The 24296-nt window shown below is 46.3% G+C and overlaps 1 protein-coding gene across 5 annotated transcripts in view; it reads left to right on the top strand.

Moving 5' to 3' along the window:
- Positions 1-24080, top strand: part of HMOX2 (heme oxygenase 2) — a 31202-nt gene extending 7122 nt beyond the window's left edge. For 3 of the 5 annotated variants that reach the window (XM_045784816.2, XM_045784813.2, XM_045784814.2), the window contains 5 exons: positions 19703-19829; positions 21094-21211; positions 21635-22126; positions 23108-23234; positions 23333-24080. In XM_045784816.2, the coding sequence (XP_045640772.1) occupies positions 19744-19829; positions 21094-21211; positions 21635-22126; positions 23108-23234; positions 23333-23460 (951 nt within the window). In that variant the 5' untranslated portion in view covers positions 19703-19743 and the 3' untranslated portion in view covers positions 23461-24080. Of the gene's footprint in view, positions 1-7685; positions 7708-15671; positions 15787-19702; positions 19830-21093; positions 21212-21634; positions 22127-23107; positions 23235-23332 lie in introns of those variants that run through there. The other 2 variants (XM_087870909.1, XM_087870912.1) reach the window with 2 other exon arrangements.
- Positions 24081-24296: the final 216 nt, after the last annotated feature.

Genomic DNA, 24296 nt, shown 5'->3' with positions numbered 1-24296 from the left:
TTAATTTTTTTTTAAGATTTTTAAAATTTATTTATTTGACAGAGATAGACAGCCAGCGAGAGAGGGAACACAAGCAGGGGGAGTGGGAGAGGAAGAAGCAGGCTCCCAGCAGAGGAACCCGATATGGGACTTGATCCCGGAACGCCGGGATCACGCCCTTAGCCAAAGGCAGACGCCTAACGACTGTGCTACCCAGGTGCCCCCAAAGTGATTTAATTGTTGAAGCGCCTGTTTGGGTCAGATGGTAGAGCATGCAACTCTTGATCTTGGGGGGGGTCGGTCATGAGTTCCAGGCCCATGTTGGGCATAGTTTACTTAAAATAAGTGATTGAATTAAGTACAAGATTAAGCTTAGTCAATTTGTAACCTTTTTTTTTCACTCACAGCTGTTCAACAGTAGGAAGTTTTGTTTTACTTGTCTTTGTATGTATCTAAATACATACTCATTTATAAAATATAAAACAAAATAATATAAAATATTATAAAATATAAAATATTATAAAATATAAAATATTATAAAATATTAGAGTGAAAAATAAATGGTTTGTTTCTCCCAAAAAAGGAAATTGTGATGGTATATTTTTGACCGTAAGAAAAACATGTAAGCCCTTTGAGCTGCAGTTTCTGTATCTGAAAAATGGGGTTAATCCTTAATGAGGTTAAGGTTAGCACCTTAAAATACCTTTAGTGCCTTGAATGGTGATCTAAGACAGGGGTTTTCAAACTTTTCTATTTGGGTAAGTTTGGGATTGGGCCAGGGAATCTGTGTTTTTAAGATTTCCCGTGTGATTCTTGTTTAGGGCCCCCTGTCTAAAGTACAGGCTGGACCAAAGTGGAAGTGGACTGGCAAGAGGGTAGAGAAGTGAGTGAGTAGGGTACGTGAGGTAGTGGACAGCAGAAGAGGAAAGAAAGGGGTAATTGTTGCAGGGCAATGACTTCTGTCAGCTTGTACTCCAGAGGCCAAGCAAGTAGATGGTCTCTTCTCTCTGCTTAGGGGGAAAAATTAATTTTTGCCACACAAATGGATTTGTTTCTTTCCCAGGAACATCGTAGGCCTAATTATTACCATAGTTCTCAGTAACTTTAAAAGGGCTTTGAAGAAGAATGGCATAACTGAGATAGTTGTCTTGCACCCTGCCTTTCTGACTTTTTCTGAATACTCCCAGCTTCCTGCCTTTCTCCTGATGAGCTCACTTAGTCTCAGAAAACTCAGGTTTCACTGTTTTGTTTTGTGTTCAACACCACAATTACCTGAGGGCTGTGGGAAGGCACTAGAGTGATTTAAACAATCTGCCATCATGCTTTTAGCTAATCTAGTTGATTGGCCTTCCTCATCAGTTGCTATGATGGTCATGTTTTATGCCAAACACCGAGACCCATAGTCTGAGCATACAGGTGTACTAAAGGAATTGGTGGGACAGGATATTTGATTTGAATTAGAACTGTCCTGGAAAATGTGAAACATAAGGCTCAATCTTTAGCACTGTTGCCTGTACTGTACAATTAATATTTATACTGTGGTACACCTTGTTGTGTTGTTTATCTTTTTTATTTTTCTATCTCTGTCTTGATTGAAAGGTGCTTAAAGTCCAAAGCAGGGTCTTAAGCCTCTTTGTAGTCATAGAGCCCATGAGCATTATAAATGCTTGTTGATGATGCTGTGGCATGTCACGTGCCCGAGTGTAGCCATCTTCTTCCTTAGTTACTGGATCTGCTCTTCTCTCTGGCAAGACCATTACACACTGCTGCAGAGGAACTGTTGTCACGTGGAATTATTTCCAGGGCAATCTGGAGGACGGCAGGCAGGTGAAGGGAAAGAATTAGTGAGCAAAACTGTGTGTGGTTTGGGAAAGGAGTCTACGTAGTGTTTGAAGGCAGATGTAGTGAAGTGTTGACCTTCACTCCCTTGGTTTTCTACAGAAAGGCAGGGGAGAGTCAGGCTTTCTCTTTGTTTAGTAATAGCAGGTATCCCACTAATTAGAAAATAACTTTTTAGTTTTTTTAGATTTTTTAATTTTTTAAGTAATTTCGACACCCAACGGGGAGCTGAAACTTACAACCCCGAGGGATGCCTGGGTAGCTGTCGGTTAAGCGTCTTGCCTTCAGTTCAGGTTATGATCCTGGGGTCCTGGGATCGAGTCCAGCGGCCGGCTCCTTGCACAGAGGGGAGCCTGCTTCTCCCTCTGCCTGCTCTGCCTGCCGCTCCCCCTGCTTGTGTGCACACGCTCTTTCTTAATAAATTCTTTAGGGAAAAAAAATGGACTTACAACCCTGAGACCAAGGGTTGTATGCTCCAGTGACTGAGCCATCCAGGTATCCCCAGAAAATAACTTCGAGAAGACTCCATTCCTGTACCACAGACACTTTTTTTTTTTTGACAGCTTCAGCAGAATTTCCAAGTGTGTGTATTAAGTGTCATATTTGTCTTGCTCTTGGTGTTTGCAAAATCATACTAGGGGACCCAAAAGGAGAAAAGTGGAGTGACTAGCTGCCGTAGGTTATTCTTTCTTGCCTTTGCATTTGGCTTATTTAGGGCATATTGTCCAGTTAAAGTTAACGTTTAAGTGCAAATGCCTAAAGGTAGAAGGGCAAAGTAGCAGTGCTCTCTGCCGGTTGGGTAGTATGTATTGCCTCTTGGTGTGCAGAGTATTGGCACTGAGGGGGCGTGCAAAACAACAACAAACCCAGCATAGTCCTTGTTCATATGGAGTTGGCTGTAACCTTGGGGAAACTTGAAAGAGTAAAATTGCTTTGTAAGGTTTATGATTGTCGTTCCGACACAGTATTCTGGGAGGTCAGGAAAGTGAAGAGCTGAGAAACAGAAAAGACTGAAGAACTTGAACTGAACCCCTTGGGGTTAGGTGAATAGTAAGAGAAAAGAAGGCAGCCAAAGAAAGGGGGAGGCCTTCTTTAATCGGTATTCAGGGTCTCACTGAAAACATATTACAATGAGAATGTCTCTCAGAGAGAGACTCTGCTGGAATGGGGATTCTTAACCTGAATTCTGGGTCTGTGGGTAGACTTTAGGGGCCTGTGGTTGCTCTGGAATGTCATTGGCAACATTTTTTATATGTAGTTGTCCTGGAGAGAGTCTACAGCTATCATCTGATTCTCCAAAGGATTTGCAACCAAAAAAAGGTTAATGTTTATTCTCTTCTGGCAAGTACCCTTCCTACCCATCTTCAGAAGTACAGGTCTCTCAGTTTCTGTCTTCAGATGACAAAGTATTTGGATGGAAGATTAGAGACAGAAACCATAGAATTCCTTTGTAAACAAACAGCCTTTCACCTAAGGCTGTCATGGGACATGCATGAGTGCTTATGCAAAGGACAGTGCGTTCCCACAAAAGTCATGGTCTAATCTGGTTTCCAGGAACAGGGCAGCTAACGCAACCTCCCTTACTAGTGTGGTTGAAGCTCCAGGTCTGCCTTCAGGGACCTTAAAATTAAGTATAGTGGATACAGAATTACAGCTAAGTAAAAGTGTTGGGGCTGGGGTGAATTGAAGACACAGAAACCACAGGCTTTTTGGAATGTCTTCAAGAAGCGGCTGGACTATTGGAAACAAGGTATGAAAGAGTATAGGGAGCCCTGGAGCAGCAGCCAGAAAGCCCTGGGCAGGTCCAGGAACAGTGGCTAATCCAGGACCAGTTTCTTTCTGTTGCTTGGACACACTAGCCTAAGAGACTGTCCTAGAACCACCGTCACTTAGCAGATGCAGCAGGAAATGGAAGCCATCTGTTTCAAAGCAAATGACCTAACTTCCCTAGACCGCAGCTAGCAAACTAGGCTGAGCTCAGAGTTCCTAAGGATGCTGGAGGAGCTGAGCTCTTGAGTACCTGGCCTGACTTTGTTTTCTATTTATTTTTTAAATTAAGCTTTACACCCACTGTGGGTCTTGAACTCAAGACCCTGAGAATCAAGAGTCACTATGCTCTACTGACTGAGCTAACCATGTGCCCCCTGCCACCACTTTAACTGTGGATGCTCCACTCACTGTGTTTGCTTTATGTATTGGCCTTTTGTGTAAGGTTTGGTTTAGGAAAAGGGTTGAGGGACACCAGGGTGGCTCAGTTGGTTGAGCGTCTGACTCTTGGTTTCAGCTCTGGTCATGGTCTCAGGGTTGTGGGCCTGAGCCCTGCATGCAGCTCTGCACTCAGTGCAGAGTCAGCTTGGGATTCTCTCCCTCCCTCCCTCTCTGCCCCTCTTTCCTGCTCATGTGCGTGCGCTCTCTCTCTCTCTCTCTCTCTCTCAAATGAATAAAAATAAAATCTTTTTTTTTTTTTTTTTAAAAGGGTTGAGATACTTCACAGAGTCCTGGAGCACACGGTCCCCTGCCTTTCTTGGCCTATAAGCTGTTGAATATTTGCCCTCCCCATCTTGTGTACCTTCTTTTTCCCTAAAGTTGTTCATTATTGCCTAATCATGTCCTTAGGCAACAGTAGATGTTCTGGGCTATTTGAATTTTTTCTTGATAATGATTAATAGAGACAATGATGTTTGACCAGTTCTTGGGAACTTTTGGGGATTATAGGCACCCACTTCGTGTATCTTTAATTCATTTAGTTTGTGGGGGCTGCCTCATGGAAAAGGAAGTTAATTCAGTTTTCCAGTAGCAAACTATTGTTTCTGTTTTCTTTCAATAACTTGTGATCACTGTAGGATTTTTGCTTTTTCCCTTCGCAATAATGGTAACGTTATTCCTTGATGTATTTCCTCCAAAATGTGCTCAGAGCCAGGATGTGGGCTTGTTAGGAGGTTCTGCAGCTGTATTTGCCTTCTTTGGGTTGACCCCTTCCCTAGAGTATCAAACATGAAAATGCTGCTGTGTATCCCTTCTCTCTAAAGCCAGCTGGAGGAGTAAAGGTTTTTATAGTGGTAGACATGAGGAAGTGTCGAGTGGTTTGTGTTTGCGTGGGGTGGAGGAGTGCTGGCAAGCGTTTGTTACCTTGACTGTTAAAATTTTGCCAATCCATTTCTTTAAAAAGAAAGGGGTGGGGCGGGGGAGGGGGAGGATGCCATAAGGCAGTGTTCTGCTTCAAATCAGGCTTTCACAGTCCTTAAAACAAAATCTAAAAGGTGTGTTTCTCAGTAGCTCTATATGTGGCACGTAAGAAAGCCAGTTTAAAACCAATGCAATGCAAGATTTCTCCTTCAAATATGAAACTGTTAGTCAAGCACAAAGCATCACAGGCTTGGTTCTCCGACATGGCCAGTCTCATCCCTCACCCCCATCAGTAGAAATTTCTGCAGTAAAAATGCTTACTCACTAGCCAGCCATTTTTCTTATTGCTGGGATTTTTTTTTTTTTTTTGGCGGGGGGGGGGTGGGGGGGCGGGGGGGGCGGGCGGCGTAGGCTCCACACCCAACGTGGGGTTGGAACTCACGACCCTGAGATCAAGAGTCACATGCTCTACCAACTGAGCCAGCCAGGTGCCTCTCTGGGATTCATTTTTAACTGCTTTTTGAGAATACCTTAATTTTGAGAATACCTCAAATTCTGGAAATCATTCATTGACTCAGCAAACCCTGATTGGGTGCCCTGCATTGGGCAGTAGGAGAAAAAGACAAATGAGCAATAATCTGGAATGTAAATACCTAAATACTGTAATGGGATACAGGTGCTATAATAGATCATAAAAGGCTTGCTTAGATAACTCTTAATATCATATCAGGCCTCCAAGATCATCAAGCTCATTGTTTTCTATACATTATTTTTAGAAGTAGCACAACCCCATTTTTGAAGGAAGAGTAAGTAGCAAGGAATAGGGGAGCTGCTCTGGCTGAAACAGTTGGGGGAAACCCACAGTTTTTCCTGCTCTTCCTCATGTTAAATACCATTCTCCCTGCAGCTTACTAAGGAATGCCTCTCTTTTTATTTATTTTTAAATTGTATTTATTTGAGAGCACGGACAGAGGGGAGGGGCAGAAGGAGAGGGAGAAGTACGCTCCCCAGTGAGCAGGGAGTTCCATGTGGAGCTCGATCCCAGGACCCCAGGATCATGACCTGAGCTGAAGGCAGATGTTTAACCTGTTTAACCGACTGAGCCACCCAGGTGCCTGCCTCTCCTTTTATAAATGAGGATGTTGGAATTCTCGGAAAGTCCTATAATATAGCTAGCCAGTGCGGTCCTGGTAATAGAACTTAGTTCTCCTGATTCTTAGCCTGCTTGTCAGTCACGCACCAGACTATAAACGATTATTAGATTTCTTCCAGTATTTTGTTCCATTCCACAAAGAAGTCAGTACTGTAAGGGGCTTCACCTGTACCTGGTTTCGTTACTGAGCATGAAGCTTTAAGGGTTTTGTCTCCTAGTGATCCAAATACAAATCAGTCCTATTCCCAGGAAGGTACTGTGACCCCTTTCATTGTTATCTGTGGACAGTGCCTAGTTGCCCCATCGAGTAACAGCCTCTTCTGTTTTCTGGTGGAAATTCAGTTTCCCCAGACATCTCTGTAAAGGATATTTGATAAAGGTGTGACAGTGTAAAGCATAGTGCCAAAATCTCATCTTTTCTCTGTAAGCTGATGAAGGGATAAGAAGAGTATTAGATGCATATCCTTTCTTGAATGATCTGAGTGCTGCTTCTGAGATTCAAGCAGGGTTTCTCAACCTTGATGCTATTGACATTTTGGGCTGGATAATGGTTTGTGGTGGTGGTGGGTGTGTGAGTGCACGCACGCACGCTTGTTGTGTTTGTGCTTTCTGTGCATTGCAGGGTGTTGAGCATCATCCCTGGCCTCTACCCACTAGATACCAGTCGAATGGTCACCCCCCAGTTGTGACAACCAAACATGTCTCCAGACATTGCCAGATAACCTGTGGGGGTGGATGTGTGTCAAGATGGTCCCCAGCTGACAGCCATTGGGGTGGGGGATTGAATGTCATGAGATACAAGTACAAATCAGATTTATCACAGAGGCAAGTAAATTTTTCAGCTACCTAAACCTTTATTTATAGTGATGAGCTATTGTAAAGAAAGAAAACAACATGCCCTGTCCTCCATCCTGACCCTCCATAGCATGAAGGGGACTTTCATCTAACTCATGTCCAGAGTGTCCCTGAAAGAGTTTGAACTTAGGTGATCATCTTCTTTAGATCCTTTGCAAAATTTATTTTGCTAGAAATTACAAGATTTTTCTCTTCCTTTTCTTGGTATTTAGTGTTATCAGAATGAAAACAGAGGTTCTTCACAATGAGCCTTCAACTCAAAGTGTGTGACCCCAGTACAGATTTGATGTTGTCTATAAGGGTTTTCACTGAGACAGGGGTATTTCCATTTCTTGTCTAGAAGCATATGGGGGGTTGCCTGGGAGGCTCTGTCAGTTAAGCGTCTGCCTTCTACTCAGGTGTCCTGGGATCAAGCCCACATTGAGCTCCCTGGAGCCTGCTTCTCCCTCTGCCTGCCACTCCCCCTGCCTGCCACTCCCCCTGCTTGTGTGCTTGCTTGCTCTCTCTCTGACAAAATAAATAAAATCTAAAAATAATAATAATCATAGTAAAAGTATATGAGAACATTCATTAACTTTCAACTTTAAGGGACACTTTCTTCAGTTTGTTAACGTTATACAACTTGTTGCAGTTCTACAAGTAATCTATCTTATTAAATTCTCTTATCTACCTTGCAGAGTTGTTACTACTATCCTTACAGGTGAAGAAATTGAGACTCTGAGAAGTTAAGTAGCCGGTCCAAGGCCACCCAGCTGGTGTGTGACAGAACCAGGCTTTGTTCTCAGTTGTGCCTGACTAGAGCCTGGGCCTTAACTACTTCCCTGCTCTTCCTTTTGGCCTGTGTGGCTGGTAGATTCTTTCTTGGCTGAGCTCAGTTCAAGTCACATTTGTTGGGTGCCTGCCATAGGTCATCTCTAGAGATCATGCAGTGCAGCTATTGCCTCGCCTTCTCCTGTGCCACATCAGCATATCAGCCCTGTGCTGTGCAGAAAGGACTTGTATGCATGTGCTTGCTATTAGACTGCTCTGTGCCACTGACCCCTCTACCAGTGGAGGTAGGCCTCACTGGGAAAGCTGAACTCCTTACTCTGAGAAAGTCCCAATAGCTGCTGTTGCTGGTCCCTTGCTGCCATAGACGAAGCTTGTGTAGGATGGAGCCAGCCTCTTGGAGTTACCAATTCTGAGTCTGGGCTTGTTTCCTTACCCCCACTCCACTCACGCATTGCTTCCCCCTGCTGTCAGAATCTAGGCAGTCATTGTGAAAAAGCCTGGGAATAATACCTAATCTGTAGGCCTGTGGGAACATGTTAAGATCCCTTACAGGTCCAGTGTGAGATACAGGAACTACCTTGTAAGATTGACCAATACCTTGGCCCGTGGAGTTCCTAATCTTACATGAAGTTTATGTTGACATACTTCCTATCCATTGCACTACTGTTCCCATGTAGTCATATATTTTTAGTAGACAAAGATGGGACTGAATAGATTTTTTTTAAAGATTTATTTATTTATGAGGCGGGGGAGGGGCAGAGGGAGAGAATCTCCAAGCAGACTCCCCGTTGAGGGCGGAGCTCAACGCGGGGCTCTATCCCAGGACCCATGAGATCACAACCTGAGCTGAAACCAGGAGTTGAATGCTTAACCAGCTGAGCCACCCAGGCGCGCCAGGACTGAATAGATTTTAAACACTCAGCACATGGAGAACATGCTTTTAAATTCTTGAAACCAGATCTTCTATTTTTCTGTAGTTACTATGGTGATAGGTGCTATAGAGATGTGCAGATCCTATTGTGACCTCTCCTTGGTGCAAGGATGCCGTGAGTCTCTGGCTTCATTGTCCACCAAGGCCTGGCAGGTCTGGCTGCTTGCCTTTATGCATTGAGTGGTAGAGGTGCTGTCCTCCCCTCTGGGACAAGCTGTCTCCAGCCTTGGCCTGCCCTGCTAGTCAACAAAAGCAGGGCTCGCCAGGGAACAATCTTCCCCGGTTGCCGGTTGCCGTGTAATCTGAGCTAGTAAAGGTGAGTGTTGTGGGATGGGCAGCCCCAGCTTCTAAAGCTTCAAATGGGAGCCTGAGCATTTACTTCTCAGAAATCATAGGATTGAGCTACCTTTTCGTACAAAAAAAAACAAATGGCACACAGTGATTTAGAAAACCCCTCTGCTGCACACATAAATGCAGTGTAGCGTAGCTTCATTTTTCATTTTGCTAGTACTCTGTGGTGACATCATACTAATTTCACATGCACATTAGCTGGGACACAGGAGGAATGAGCTTGAATTCAGGAAGGACTCAGGTTTGGTCCCAACTCCATTATTAACTTTCAAAGTGACCTTGGCCATATTACTTAAATCTCTCAATCTTCATTTCTCCCCAGTCAGTGGGACCCTGCTTGAACGTGACTTAGCCTGGCGTGCTCAGGTCTGTTAGACCTCAGTCTGGCTCTCTTCCTCTGTACCATCCTCCCAGGGTGAACTCCAGGACCTTCTGTTCTTGCAGGGGTGGTGCTGAGCCTCTGCTACGTCTCTTTGTAGAGAGAAAAGCACCTAGGAGCCAATAGCACTTCATTTTCCAAAATGAAGATTCAGCAGAAGCATCCTAATCAGCCACTCTCCCTCCACCCCCAAAGGCTGTTCATGGTCGTCATATCTATGAGAGAAGCTGAAGCCGCATGTGACAACTGTTACACCTGAGCGAAAGGGAGTAATGACGATTCTGCTTAAGCCACAGGACATGTTTTCAAGATTGTCCCGAAGTTGGAATAATTTTCACTTGACGGTCCCTAGGGGTGACCCATGGTCATGTCAGCATTTCCTCTGTTAGAACCAGCCCTTGTGAGATATCTGGTGCCTAGGCTTTATTCTTATAAAATGTGGTCCTATCCATTTTAGAATTCAGTCAGGCTTCAACCCCCATCCCAGGTGCTTCTCATGGGAAAGAGTCTTAGTCTTCTGAGCCCTAAGACCTGGTCCTGCCATATGAGGTGGGGTGATTCCCAGGAAACAGGAGAGTCTTAGATTTATTTCATTCATAGTAGGTAGTCTTTTTACCAGGACTTCTCTTTGGCAGCAGCAACAGTAGACTCCTGGCCCCTACTCTGAGCTCTTGTCAGTGCTTCAGGTTTCATCCCCGATGGCTGCTTTGAATGTTTGCTCAATTGTATTTTAACATGCTAGAGATGAGCACACCCCTGTCTCCAGTAAAAAGAAAGCCTGCCAGAGAAATCTTGGACTCCCTAAGCAGTCAGTTTTTGAGGTTACTAAGAGGCTAGTGCCTTTGGACTAGTTAGTGGTTGTTTTGCATTCAGGTTGCTTATTGTCCAGATGTGCAAATGTGTGCTTAGTAAATCTGATGCAAGAGTTTTGTGTCCCTGGAGTCTCTACTTTTCCAGGATTCCTTGTCTGAAACTCGCTCTTTATCGGGAGTGATCTAGTCATCCAGTCAATGAACTGTGGGATTGAATTCACCCAGTGATTAAAATGAAAGGGATGAAGGTTGTGTGTAAGATTTCCTGAGGAGTGGCAGCACCAGAGTTGAGAGGAGACTTCAGGCCATTCCTTGTATAAACTCAGAACCTGTTGACCTAGTGATGTGGTTTCCTCAGAGTTTTGGGAGGCCTCTCTTATCAGGTGTCTTGTTGGGTTAGAGCGGATTCAGACCCACCCACTGCTCCTAGCGTCTGGCTCAGCCAGCATCTGCAATGAGGATTTTGTAGCTGCAGTGGTCACATGTCTCTCCTTGGAAAGAACAGGTATTCCCATTTCCTGGCACTGCCAGAGAATGAGGGCCAACTCAGAACTTCTCGGGTGTGACCTGCTCGGAATTATCTGTTGATTCACTGGATTTTGTCATCTTTCTCAGTGTTTCATAATCACTCAGCTGCTCTTTTTTTTTTTCTTCCCTTCCCTTCTTTTCTTTAAAGATTTTATTTATTTATTTGAGCGCATAAGCAGAGGGAATGGCAGGCAGAGGGAGAGGGAGAAGGAGGCTCCCCCAGAGAGCCTGATGTGGGGCTCGATCCCAGGACCCTGGGATCATGACCTGAGCCGAAGGCAGACACTTAACTGACTGAGCCACCCAGGCACCCCTTAGCTGCTCATTTTCTTTAGCAACTTCCTCAGTAAGAGATCATCAACATTTGAGGCAGCCTTACATTTTATGAAACACTTACATGCACATTAGCTCATTTAGTCCTTACAGCACACTTGAAAATGTGGGTCAAAGGGAGTTACCCTATTTATGGATGAGGAGACTTAGCCTTCAAGGAGTTATGACTTACCTACAGCCATGCAGCTACTAAACATTGAGAGTGCAGATCTCAAACCCAAATCTTTACAACTGCAAAGACCATGCCCTTTGTGCAAGGCCTAGCTGCCTTTCCATTCCCAAAGGTGAGCTGAGTCTATAGCAATAATCAGTAGTTAGCAGGAGTCCAGAAGTGGCCCCAGTAAAGTCCATGGGTGTCACTCCCCTGCCCCCCTCTACATTCTGGCCTCCCTGAGTTCTGGGAGCAGAGCAGGGCTAGTCACATAGCTGTTTACCTAAGGCAGATGGCCCTTCTGCATGTCCATTCGTTGAATGGCGTGCAGAACTGGCCCTTGGTGTGCGATTTACCCTTATCAATGCTTGTTTGTAAACTGTGCCAAGAACAAATTCTTGTCTACACCACATCCAGGAACACGGCTTCTTCCCCCTCTTGAGAGTTTCCTGGTGTCCTACTAAGGTTTGAAAACCTCAGCTGGAGTGTCTTTTTAGGGCAGACTAGCTAGTAAATAGTTCTGGGTTCATTCTCAATTCCTTCCGTAGCATTTGTATGATATAACGTTTATTATGACAGGTTTTCTTTTCTTTTCTTTTTTTTTTAAGATTTTATTTATTTATTTGACAGAGATGGAGACAGCCAGAGAGAGAGGGAACACAACCAGGGGGAGTGGGAGAGGAAGAAGCAGGCTCATAACAGAGGAGCCCGATGTGGGGCTCGATCCCACAACGCCAGGATCACACCCTGAGCCAAAGGCAGATGCTTAACCACTGTGCCACCCAGGCGCCCCTATTATGACATGTTTTCACAGTCATTATCTTATTTAATCCTCCCAGTGGTCTTGTGGTATGGAACACTGGGCAAGTATTCATTCCTCCAGGTGAAAAATATAGAGAGAGATTTGGAGGCTCTGAAGAGATCTACCTTCCTGCCCCCGGTTTCTTCCATTAGTAGTAGCTCTAGGGTTCTTTGTTCCCAGATCATATATAGGGTTTATACGTAGGATGCTAGAATTTACTCTTTGTATGTTGACACGTATTCAGTAAAGAATTTTTAGGTAAACAATCTATTTATATCTGCTGAGGCCTGATGAGACTGTGGCATTATTAAGAATTGACTTGGCCTGATTATGGTTTTGGTAAGCGGAAACAGGTATTCTCTCACTTAAATGTGAAAAGCCTTTAGGGCATATAGAGAAGGAACAGATCCTATAATCCAGTCTGGGGTTCTTGTATTCTCTGTTTATCCGAAAACATTAATGGGGCACATAACGCACACGGTTTCTGTGAGAGGTAAGAAATTATTTTTGAACTGTGACCCTCCTGAATGTCACAATATAACTGGGTGAGGTGAGATCATAGACAGAGATGTATACAAGTGAAAGGTATTTATTGAACACAAAGAGTGGAAAACACCCACCCAAAACCGTGGGCTGTGGGAAGGAAGCTGCACCAATGACCAGAGGTCCTCATTACTTCCAGTACTGGCTAAGAAAAGTCACCAGAGCCCCCAGTGGAGTGCCTGCCTTCATAGGCACATGGGTGAGAAGCAGCCTCCCGGGGCAGGGGAGTGGATGTGGAACTGGGCCTGTTTGGAGGGATCAGAGGGGGGCCAGGGAGCCAGTGCCTAACTCTGATGTGAGGAGAGCAGCTGAGGGCAGGGACTGCAGGGGAGACCCTGGGCCTTCTGGAGCCCAGGGAGGGGAGCAGCAGAGAAAACAACACAGCTGGGTAAATGCAGAAGCCAGCCTAACTGGGCCCTACAGGATGAGAACAGCCTTGGCCAGCTTAGAGGCATGGGAAACACAAACAGGTCATTAGTTAAAAAATTCAGACCATAAGAAAGAGAGAGAGGGAAGGGAAGAAGGAAGGGAGGAAGATCTAAAGAAAGACAAAACCAGATTACATACCAGTTAGAGGCCTAATACCCAATTAAAAAAATTTTCCCCAATTAAAATTTTTACTATTTTATTTGGTATTTATTTTTTTAGTAATCTCTACACCCAATGTGGGGTTCAAACTCACGACCCCAAGATCAAGAGCCGCATGGCTCTTAAGACTGAGCCAGCTAGGTGCCCCTAGTATTTTAGAATTTAACCACTATTTTCTTGTCCCACCCCCATTTAGCCAGCTTTCTCAGTAGGCATCCTGTTTGTGCATCTACAACAGTTACAACTCAAGTTGGAGACTGCCCAGGGTACTGACCTGTAAGTGATTTGGAACATGGCATTGGACTCAGAATCTGAGTCTGAGGGAGTAGGGAAACACGATGACAGCACTTGTGAAAGCCGAAGAATAATCACCTCTTATTAATGGGATGCCAGTTCTATACAGGAGTAAACTCTGAGCTGGGAACAGCCTTCTGGTAAGCAGGCAGGGACTCCTGGTGCCCAGCCACAAGCTGTGTAGCTGGGCGGGGTGGGAGCTATGGCCGACCCAGTACAGGAGTCTGAGCAGCAGCTTACTCCTTCCCTTTGGCTGTTTCCCCCTCTGCACATTGGGGTAACAACACTAGTTCATGTTGTGCGCATCTGTAGCTGGTCACTGTCAATTCCAGAGATTTCAGGGAGCTGGTTGCCCTGCGTTTTCTTACCCCTTCCCCCACCTTGCTCTCTAGTGCTGGCTGAGCTCAGCAACCGGCTCCCTTCTTCAGTGGTTTTCCAGGGCAAAGAAAAAGAATCAAAATGGAAAAGAATTATTATAGATTAAGTCTTTATTGTGCCTTTTTGTTTTGTTTGTTTTTTCAAGCTTTATTTATTTTAGAGAGAGGGAGAGTTCAAGCGCAGGGAAGGGTAGAGGGAGACGGAGAGAAAGAATTGCAAGCAGACTCCCCACGAAGTAGGAGGTCTGGCATAGGGTTTGGTCTCAAGACTCTGAGATCATGACCTGAGCTGAAATCAAGAGTCAGACGCTTACCACCCAGGTGCCCCGTGCCTCTTTGAATCACCAAATGGGGAATGAATGATAATGTAGTCCTGTCTGGCAGCATCTCACTGACTTTCTGAGGTTTGTAGGACGTGAGTGTCCATGGAGGAGGATATGATATCTTTGAACACATCTTCTTTCAGGAGCCCTAGTGCTTGAGCCTGCAGTTTACCAGGAACAAAGTCTTTGAAATAAGTGTTCTGGATCTGCTGGGCAGGTCCACAGAACTTCCTTTGGTGGAAGGAACATTGGTGATGGGACGTTGTTGCTGCTTCTGTCAGATCTGGTGCGGGAGTAAGAACCTGTGTCAGTCAGGTGAACAGCTAGTACGGGAGTTATGGAGGTAGAGTTTATAAACCGACGGTCATAGTTTTCTGGAATTAGAACGCAGAGGGCAGATGGACCTTTCTGAAGTTTGTAAGAGCAAAGTAAAGGTCCAGATGACTTCCTGTAGACTAGTTAGTGCAGTGCAGGCTCTTACCTTAGCTGGTTTGCTTGGTCTACTTCCTCTTTCTGTCTCTCCCTCTCTTCTCTCCCCTTTTCCCCCTTTTCAAGAGAATTAGGCACTTTACATAAAAGAAGGAGCCAGTTAGCTAAAAAGTCAAACAAATAGCAAGTGTTTATACCTTTCCAAACTGCCTTCCTGTTACCATCAGTATACTTAGGTGCTTTGGTTTTTTTGTTTTTGTGTTTGTTTGTTTGTTTGTTTGTTTATTTATTTATTTATTTATGAGATTGAAAGAGCACATGCGTGCCAGCGGGAGGAGGGAAAGAGGGAGAGGGGGAGAGAGAGAATCTGTAGGCAAACTCCCCACTGAGCACAGAGCCCCATGTGGGGTTCAGTCTCACAACCCTGAGATCATGACCTGAACTGAAGTCAAGAGTTGGACACTTAACCGACTGAGCCACCCAGGTGCCACGTTTACTTTTATACTTTTGTTTTTTAAAGATTTTATTTACTTATTTGTCAGAGAGAGAGCGCAAGCAGGGGGAGCTGCAGGCAGAGAGAGAAGCAGGCTCCCCACTGAGCAGGGAGCCCGATGTGGGACTCGATCCCAGGACCCTGGGATCATGCATGACCTGAACCAAAGGCAGACGCTTAACCAACTGAGCCACCCAGGTGCCCCTACTTACATACTTTGCACATACTTGCAGTCAGCATTTTGAGTCCTTTATGTAAAGCAAGTGTATGTAGACTTTTCCATAGTGGATGCAGCCTATCAACTTGTCCCAGCTGTGTGCCAAGATTCTGTGGTTTGCTGTCATTCGAGCAGTCCTACCCTGTATTGTTAGGTGGTGTGACTTCTTTTCTAACATCATAGTGTGGCTACTTATCATTTTGGTACAGATTACTGTTAATACTTCTTGAAGTGTATTTCCCAGAGTGGAATCTTTTTTGTTGTTGTTTTTCAGCAACAAAAGGGGGAGCGAGAAACCTAAGCAGACTTCATGGGGCATGGGGCAGCTTCCTGTTGATAATGAGAGGTTGAAGTCTAGAAAGGTTCTACATTTATGATTTGGCCTCTGATTTTCTAGGGATTCCAGTGGTTGCTGCAAAGAAAAAAGGATTCGAGTGTAGAGGCCAGTCAGACCAAGTTTGGACATGCAGCTTTTCAGAGAATGAAGTGAATTCTGTTTCTGACATTGCAAGTTGGTTTCTGCATGCTGCACCACACAGCCACTCCTTTGAAGAACAGTGACCAGGCCATAGGGATGGACAAAGGCTGCCTTCCCTGGGCCCTGCTTGTGTGGGTTGAATGTGCTAATGGAGCCTTCCCCAGAATGTTCTTCCTGTCTGTGCAGATGCTGCTTTTAGTTCACATTAAGAACTTAGTATTCTTGCCTCTAAATGGAGTAGGCCAGTATCTATTTCTCTTTCAAAACAAAATTGTTAAATCATGTTTTGAGTTTAGAAAATTATTGAAGTAGTCAACAGCAGATTACTTTTTGTTGTCCACAGGTGCCATGTTGTTGGCAGTATGCACAAGACCACTGCCTCCCTGCCTTCTTTCCTTTTTGAATTTTTTAAAAAGTTTTTATTAATGTAAGTAATTTCTACACCCAGCGTGGGGCTCGAACTTACGACCCTGAGATCAAGAGTTGCATGCTCTTCTGACTGAGCCAGCCAGGTGCCCGTCCTTTGGATTTTTTATTCAGCAAGTGTTTGTTGAGAACTTGTTATTTTCTGGGCTCTGGAACTCCACCAGTGAAACAGACAGCTGTGGCCGTGCCTCTGGAGCCAGAGTTGGGCCTCCTTCAAGCTGAGAGGAGGGGATGAGGGGCTCTCAGGCAGGACTAGGGTTGAAGAAGGTAGGAGGAAAGTGTACCTATAGGGAGACTGGCACAAATAAAGTGGTGATGAGAAGACATCCATGGAAACTGGCTTTCCCTTCCTACCTTTTTTTTTTTAAGATTTATTTATTTATTTTAGAGAGTACTTGCAAGAGAGTGGGAGAGGCGCGGAGGGAGAGAGAAACCTAAGCAGACTCCCTGCTGAGCATGGAGCCCAACACGGGGCTCGGGGCTCGATTGCAGGATGCTGAGATCATGACCTGAGCCAAAACCAAGTCGGTTAGTTGGACACCTAACCAACTGAGCCACCCAGGTGCTCCTCCCCGTTTTGTATTTTTAAGAGAAGCAAAAGGCCCTGTTGCTCCAGCAAGACTATGCCCTCCCAGAGCAAGACTGTGCCCTCCCAGAGTGTTGCAGTTATTATCAAACGAAATAATTAATGATCAGATTTAATCATACATATAATCACTGTTGTGCAGCATGATAATTAACTAGTAACCTAGACAACCGGATTGCACTTATTCTTGTCTTTGCCTACTTTTAGTTTCACATGCAAGCAGCATGGGAGCTGCAGTCTTCAGGTGCCTGGGGTATGTCTTCAGCATGGCCACGCTCCTCCACACGTCTCAAGGCTCTGGGACCTTTTACTCTGCCCTCTCCCCACCACTGGGTGGCCCACAGCTCCCATCCAGCACCCTCCTCTCTCAGCAGCCTGAGTGCTGAGTGGCCTGGGATAAATCTTGGCTCTCAGGGTCCCCAAGGACGTAGAGCTCAGATGGTCTTTCTTAAGTCTGTAAAAGGAGGTCAGCATGGACAAGTTGGTGTGGGGCTTACTCTGAAGCAGACAAAGTATACCTTAGCACCTTGGTAAAAGAACGCAGGATGCATAGCTGGCAGCCTTCACCATCTCTGTGGTCTGTCACATTTTACTTTGTTCACGTTGTTCCTTGATCTAGAGGCCCTTCCTCTCTTCCCCAAATGCTGTCTGTCATTGAGGGTCCTGGGTAAGCCCTTCCTTCTCCAGGAAGCCTCTCTGAATACTCTTCTCTCCATGCAATGACCACCTACCTTCGCATTCTGGTCTTAACATTAATGAACTGTACAGTTCATTAGCATTATTGGAGGTGAGAGTATATCTGATTTGGAGTTAAGAGAAGGTCCCATTTTCTATATATTCTGGGTTTTCTTTTTTTTCCAGCTTTATTGAGATATAATTGACAAGTAAAACTACACTATATTTGAAGTGTTCAGTGTAATGATCTGTAATTGTGAATTTAAATCCACAATTGAATCCACATCCATCACCTCACATATTCTTTTGTGATAATGCTTAAAAGCTACACTTCTCAGCAAATTTCAATTATGCAATAAAGTATTATTAACTCTAGTCACCATGCTGTTCATTAAATCCTGAGGCCTTACTCATCATTTGGCAACCACCATTCTCCTCTCTGTTTCTATGACTTAAATATTTTTTTTTATTTTTAAATTTTTATTTATTTATTATTTTTTAAAAGATTTTATTTATATATTTGACAGAACACAGGTAGGCAGAGTGGTAGGAGAGGGAGCAGCAGGCTCCCAGCTGAGCAGGGAGCCCGAAGTGGGGCTTGATCCCAGGATCCTGGGATCATGACCTGAGCCGAAGGCAGACGCTTAACCGACTGAGCCACCCAGGTGCCCCTTAAATCTTTTTTTTAGATTCCACATACAAGTGATACCGTACATGTCTTTTTCTGGCTCATTTCACTTTCTGCTCCTTATTTTCTAGGCATTCTAGGACAACATCAGTTAAGCCTCTATCAAAATATGAATGCACTCATACCTAATATTTAGTGAGTGCTTACCATGTGGTAGTCACTGTGCTAAAAGCCTCACTATCTTTCGTGTTCTCACTTAATCCTTCCTATCATTAATCCCACTGTATAAATGCTGAATCTAAAGGTGTGAAGGTTCAGAAGGAGCGTGCCGAGCAAACCGTGTATTATGATATCTGAAAAGATAAAGAAAATGTAATTACATGCCTAGAGAAAACTCAGGATATATACCAACATATTGGCAATGAGTATATCTGTGGGGTGAGATGGAGCTTGGTTTTTATTTTCTTCTTTATACCTTCAAAGGACCATTGCTTATACTTTTTTTGTCCCCCTTGACACCTGTTTCTGGGTGGAATATGTAGAAAATGCTGAATAAGTAGATACTGGTTGAGGTAGAAAATGAAGGGGTCTTCTTTCCTTGGCTTGATTTGGTAGCTCTGGTTTTGTAAGTTCCTTTAGTAGCTGGTGCAACTGAGCTGCTGTTCATCTGGAAAGTTCCCCAGATGGGTTGCTCCTTTGCACTGCCAGAGTAGAGGCCTCTAGGGGTGGGAGGTTAGCTTGTCTTGTGGGACTCAATTTCCCTGGCTGACGAAGGCTTGGCCCTGGCAGCAGCTCTGGGAACTGACTGGCTGGCTTGTATTGTTTCCTTCAGCCTGGCAGAATCAGGGGTAGGCTGGGGATGCTCTGCTTGCTTGGTGACACCATGTACCTGATACCACTTACTGAGTGCCTTTCGAGCTGCTCTGCATAGCTGCTCTGAACAGTCTGGCTTACTGTTCCCATTTAGTGCCCTGCTCTGCGCACAAGGCTGCCCTGCCGGCGACAGATGGGGTGGGCCAGCCCAGATGCCCTTGCTGCCCGACTCAGAGCCACGTTGTACCCGTCGCTGCTTTTTTGTTTCTGTTTTAAGTTTTATCTCTGATGTTGTTATTTTGTGTTTTAGGTAACTTTTAATTTTGTTTTAATTTCAAACATACAGAAGAGTTGTAAGAATGGTACAAAGAACTCTTGTGTACCTTTTATCCAAATTCACCACCAGCATTTTGCCTCAATTGCTTTCACTTGGTATGTCCTCCCTCTCTCTCCCTAACATGTATATGCATGCACACACATTTTCTGAGCCATTTTACAGTAACTTACAGACAGTGTGCTCCTTTACTTTAAAAAATTTAGGGATACAGTTCCTAAAACAAAGACATTCTCTTACATAATCACAATACAATTTATAAAAACCAGCAGGTTCAATATCAGTACAATGCTATTACCTAATCCACTGTCCATATTCAAATTTTGTCCATATTCAGATAATGGTACCAGTAATGGCAGAGCTTTATTTTTAAAGAAATAAAAATGGACTCTTCTGTTATGTTGGCTCACAGGAGAGCAGCACCAGCAGGTGTTTGGGGGAAGTGACTGCCATGGGCACCACATCACCAGCTCCTTGTGTCTCCCCAGGACCAGAAGAGTGAGCGCAACAGGAATCACATTTGGCAACGATGTCAGCGGAACTGGAGACTTCAGAGGGGGTGGATGAGTCGGAGAAAAAGAGCTCTGGGGCCCCAGAAAAAGAAAACCACACCAGGTGAGTGATGGGGGCTGGCTGTGTGGAGTCCTGTGGGCTTAGGGTGCCAGGGTGTGGTCAGGGTCATGCTGCTGCCGCCCCCCGGGACACCTGATTGGGAGTGCAGAGATGAATAGCACACGGCACCCCGGGCTGCTAAGCATTCTCCCCTTTGTTCCCAAAGGAAGCAGGTCAGGCACTGCTAGGAGTCCCAAGGAATGAAATTTGATGGTATTTCTGATTCTTTTTTCTTCTTAAAACCCTAAGTGTTTTGTCATCTCTGCTGAAAAAGGGTCATCAGGCAAAACTGACACCTTGACCGTGTTTTCCACTCCTTAGAATGTGGGAGCAGCTCTGACTCCAGGGGTTTTTCTTACTGGGCAGGGACAGTTCATGCTAAACCTCAAGTTACCAGAGCCTGTTCTTCCTTGTTGTTATCATTTCATTGTAGTCCTGTCACTGACAAAGTGCTTTTTTATATCTTGAAATAATTGCTAATAATAAATAATTCTTAGCATGTAGGTGATAGGAACTAATCTAAAGAAGCCAACAGAGAGTGGGCTGTAAGGGACCAAGTTTTTGTCACTCTGGTGGATGGATTGTGTGGACCACATGAGCTGCTACCCGGTGCCTCCATATTTAGGGTCATGTGTTCTTTGCCTTGCCGTGTACTGGCTATGGCACCTATCAGCTCAACTCCATCCTGTGTCATTTTAAGTGGTACAGACCTAGGTCCTGGCTCCAACTGCCTCGGCCCGGCTCATTCTGATCCTACACCTGGGCCCAGCCACTTGTAGTCCTGAAGAGGCGGTGGGTCCAAGGAGGGAAGAAGGCAGCAAGGCTGCCTTGGGACATCCACAGTCAGTCCATCACAGCAGCATGGATTCTTGGAGACACGTTCCCAAAGGCTAGCTGCTCCCTAGAGAAGCCAGCAGACATTGTAGTGGGATTAGAGGTAGGTGTTTCATCAGGCACTAGGTGGCCACAGAGGCAAAGCATTGTTCATTTGGGTGGTTCATAGGGACATGGACACTGTTAAGGAGTAGGCCACAGTCCTCTCCCATGTCACCCAAGTCCTTGGGGCCGACTCACATCTGCCTGCTTCCTGGCAAGACCCTGCATTGATGCCGGAGTGGAGTTTGTGAGCAGCTTCTGCCTCCAGCTTAGCAGGGGGACACCCCGAAACTGGGAAGGGCTAATTCACACATGCACTTGCGTACATGCGCACGCACACACACACACACACACACACACACACACACACACACACACCCCGTTTCCACAGGATGGCCGATCTCTCCGAGCTCTTGAAGGAAGGGACCAAGGAAGCACATGATCGGGCAGAAAACACCCAGTTTGTCAAGGACTTCTTGAAAGGCAACATCAGGAAGGAGCTGTTTAAGGTTGGTGCCCTTGGTCGTGGATAGGGTCAGGTTGGGGGTCTTAGTCCCGTGAGGAAGATCCCCTTGGAGCTGCTTGGAGGTGGAAGCTGGGCCTTTCTCTACCTACTCTCTCCTCTTTTGACATCAGATTGTGGTTTTCGTGAAGCTTAAATAGAAGATTATAGTGCTGGTGTGCGGGAAGCAGAAGTATCCCTGTTCCTAAGAATTCACTATGTCATTCCTTTAAGGAACATGAAAGTTTCTTGAGTGGGTGAAATAATTCACTTTATAAAAATGGTCTTCTGGAGATTGGGGTGATGGGGGCACGCTGCTGGAGCCTTCCCTTCTAGTTCCTCAGACGCGGGGGTCAGTGGGCTCAGGAGGTATGCTTGCTGGTCAAGACCCACAGCCCTTTCCCGTGGTCTCCCCCGTTGTCCTTAACAGCTGGCCACTACTGCACTTTACTTCACATATTCAGCCCTCGAGGAGGAAATGGAGCGCAACAAGGACCACCCAGCCTTTGCTCCCTTGTACTTCCCCATGGAGCTACACCGGAAGGAGGCACTGATCAAGGACATGGAGTATTTCTTTGGTGAGGACTGGGAGGAGAAGGTGCGGTGCTCTGAGGCTGCCCAAAAGTACATGGAGCGGATCCACTACGTGGGGCAGAATGAGCCGGAGCTGCTGGTGGCCCATGCCTACACTCGCTACATGGGGGACCTCTCAGGGGGCCAGGTGCTGAAGAAGGTGGCCCAGCGGGCCCTGAAACTCCCCAGCACGGGAGAAGGGACCCAGTTCTATCTGTTTGAGAACGTGGACAATGCACAACAGTTCAAGCAGTTGTACCGGGCCAGGATGAATGCCTTGGACCTGAACCTGAAGACCAAAGAGAGGATTGTGGAGGAGGCCAACAGGGCCTTTGAGTACAACATGCAGGTACTGCTGGCGCTTATGCAGGAGGGGGCACCAGTGTGGGCACCAGTTCACAGCTGCCTGAATAGGCATCGGTGCATTAGGCCAGATGACCTGCAGCATGCCAGAGGGCAAGTGGAAGGACCAAATAGGCCACAGAGGGCATGAGCCCAGCGATGGCTCCGCTTTGTTTGACAAACAGCCTGTGCGTTTTTGCTTTGGGGAGGGCGAGGCCCTAGCACGCAGGGTTTAGGGAAAATGAAGCTGTTTCCCTCCCTCTCACCATAGGATTCTGGTCTTGAGGGGGTTTCTTCCTTTTTAGCGAGGGTTGCTCTGAAAACCCCCACTTGCTAAGTTCATAGAGAGAACCAAGGATAGTGAGGAGCAGAACTCTGTTGACAAGTAGCCTTTAGATGGGCCAAGCCTGGGGAGGCTGATTCCGTCCCTGGAACCCACGCCAGCCCTCAGCACCGGGACAGTGGCCACGGCAGGGGGAATGAAGCACCAGCCCCAGTTCAGGCCCATCGGATTAGTCTGGATTAGTTGGACATTAGCAAGCCTCCAAGGGCCACTTAGGATGGGTCAGCCCTGCTGGGGCCTCAGTTATCCCATGTTCTTCTCTGTCATTCTCGCTAAAAATACCTAGCCGCTGAAAATGGCCAAGTGCCAGCGCTCACAGGGTGTTCTGGGACAGCACTTTTGTTCTCTCATTGTTTCTGCCCTGGTAGTTTCAGTTGTGGGCTGTGTTGTCTGGTCAGCGCCCAGGGAAGAGCCACCACAGCAGCGGTGGGATGCTGGGTAGCACAGGTGTGGTCACACGTCTCCGAGCCTCTGCCAGGCAGAAGTGTTAGGTCGGTGGCTGTCCCTGCTGCTGACTTACTGGTTTACCCTCCTGAGCAAGTCTCACTGGTTCTAGCTCCCTCTGCATGGGGGAAGAGAGAGATTTTTCTCCAAAAGCAGAATGTATGCAGTCCAGTGATGGCTGTTCATCCCCTGCTCCTGCAGATATTCAATGAACTGGACCAGGCTGGCTCCTTGTTGGCCAAAGAGACCCTGGAGGATGCGCTCCCCATGCATGATGGGAAAGGAGATGTGCGTAAATGCCCCTACTATGCTGCTAAACCAGACAGAGGTAGGTCTTGCCTGTGCTGAACTCTCCCTCTCCTCCCAGGGTGGGTTGTGTCCGTGTTCCCCACTGATGCTATGTCCCCTGTTGGTGCCACCACACAGGTGCCCTGGAGGGCAGCAGCTGCCCCTTCCGAACAGCCCTGGCTGTGCTGAGTAAGCCCAGCCTGCAGTTCATTCTGGCTGCTGGTGTGGCCCTGGTTGCCGGCCTCCTGGCCTGGTACTACATGTGAAGGACCCATCATACCACGTTGGCGCCCTCCTCCCGAGTGACCACTGGCCCGTCCCCACCTCCACCGGTGACTAAACTACCACCTCAGGTGACTTTTTAAAAATGCTGGTTTTGAGAAAACAAGCAACCAATAAAGGCCAGACGCTAAAGCCTCTGCCTGTAGCGTCCTCTCTGTGGGCTAGATGCTGAGCTGGCTGTAGGCCCACCATTCCTGCAGCCATTAGGCCATGGTACCGGGAGCAGCCAGTGCAGCTCAGTGGGCCTGTCTGGGCCTCTGGAACCAGCTCTGCTCCTGGGGCATCCACACTGCTCACCCTGAGGCTCCTTCCCTTCATTCTTCCTTGTGTTGGCATTTAGGTGGGTACCTTTCCCCTGATGGGAACAGAGCAGCCAGCAAGCCCAGGCTGCTGTAGCTCTGTGGGAGGGAGCGGGGCCTCTCCTTGGGGAGAAAGGGTGGCTTGCACCTGCCTCAGAGGCCTGGAAAGCTCCGTCCTGAGCAGCCAATCCTCATCCCTCTCAAGGAGAAACCCTGAAAATGGGGGTTTGTTTAGCCGTGGCCTATCTCCTCCCTTGACCTATGTAAATGCTACAGCACTCAATAAAGTGGACTCTGACAGCTGCCTCCCTCTTTCCTGGTGTGAATATTATCCTTCTCAGCCACTCCTGCCCTTCCTGTGCTCCCAACACCCCTGGTCACCTCGCAGCTCTCTGCCCAGAACAAAGCCACCATCTCTCACAAATCCGATCTTGTGATTCTCTTGGAAGTGCTTTGGAGGTTTCCTACTTTTTGAAATAATTTATTTATAAGTAAGGATATAAGGCATATACTTGTATTAC

The sequence above is a fragment of the Ursus americanus genome, chromosome 2, assembly GCF_024610735.1.
Source record: "Ursus americanus isolate L20-20 chromosome 2, mUrsAme1.1.p, whole genome shotgun sequence".
NCBI classification, from domain to species: domain Eukaryota; kingdom Metazoa; phylum Chordata; class Mammalia; order Carnivora; family Ursidae; genus Ursus; species Ursus americanus.
The sequence above is the reverse complement of the archived record's forward strand: the minus strand, read 5'-3'. Positions and strand labels throughout refer to the sequence as shown.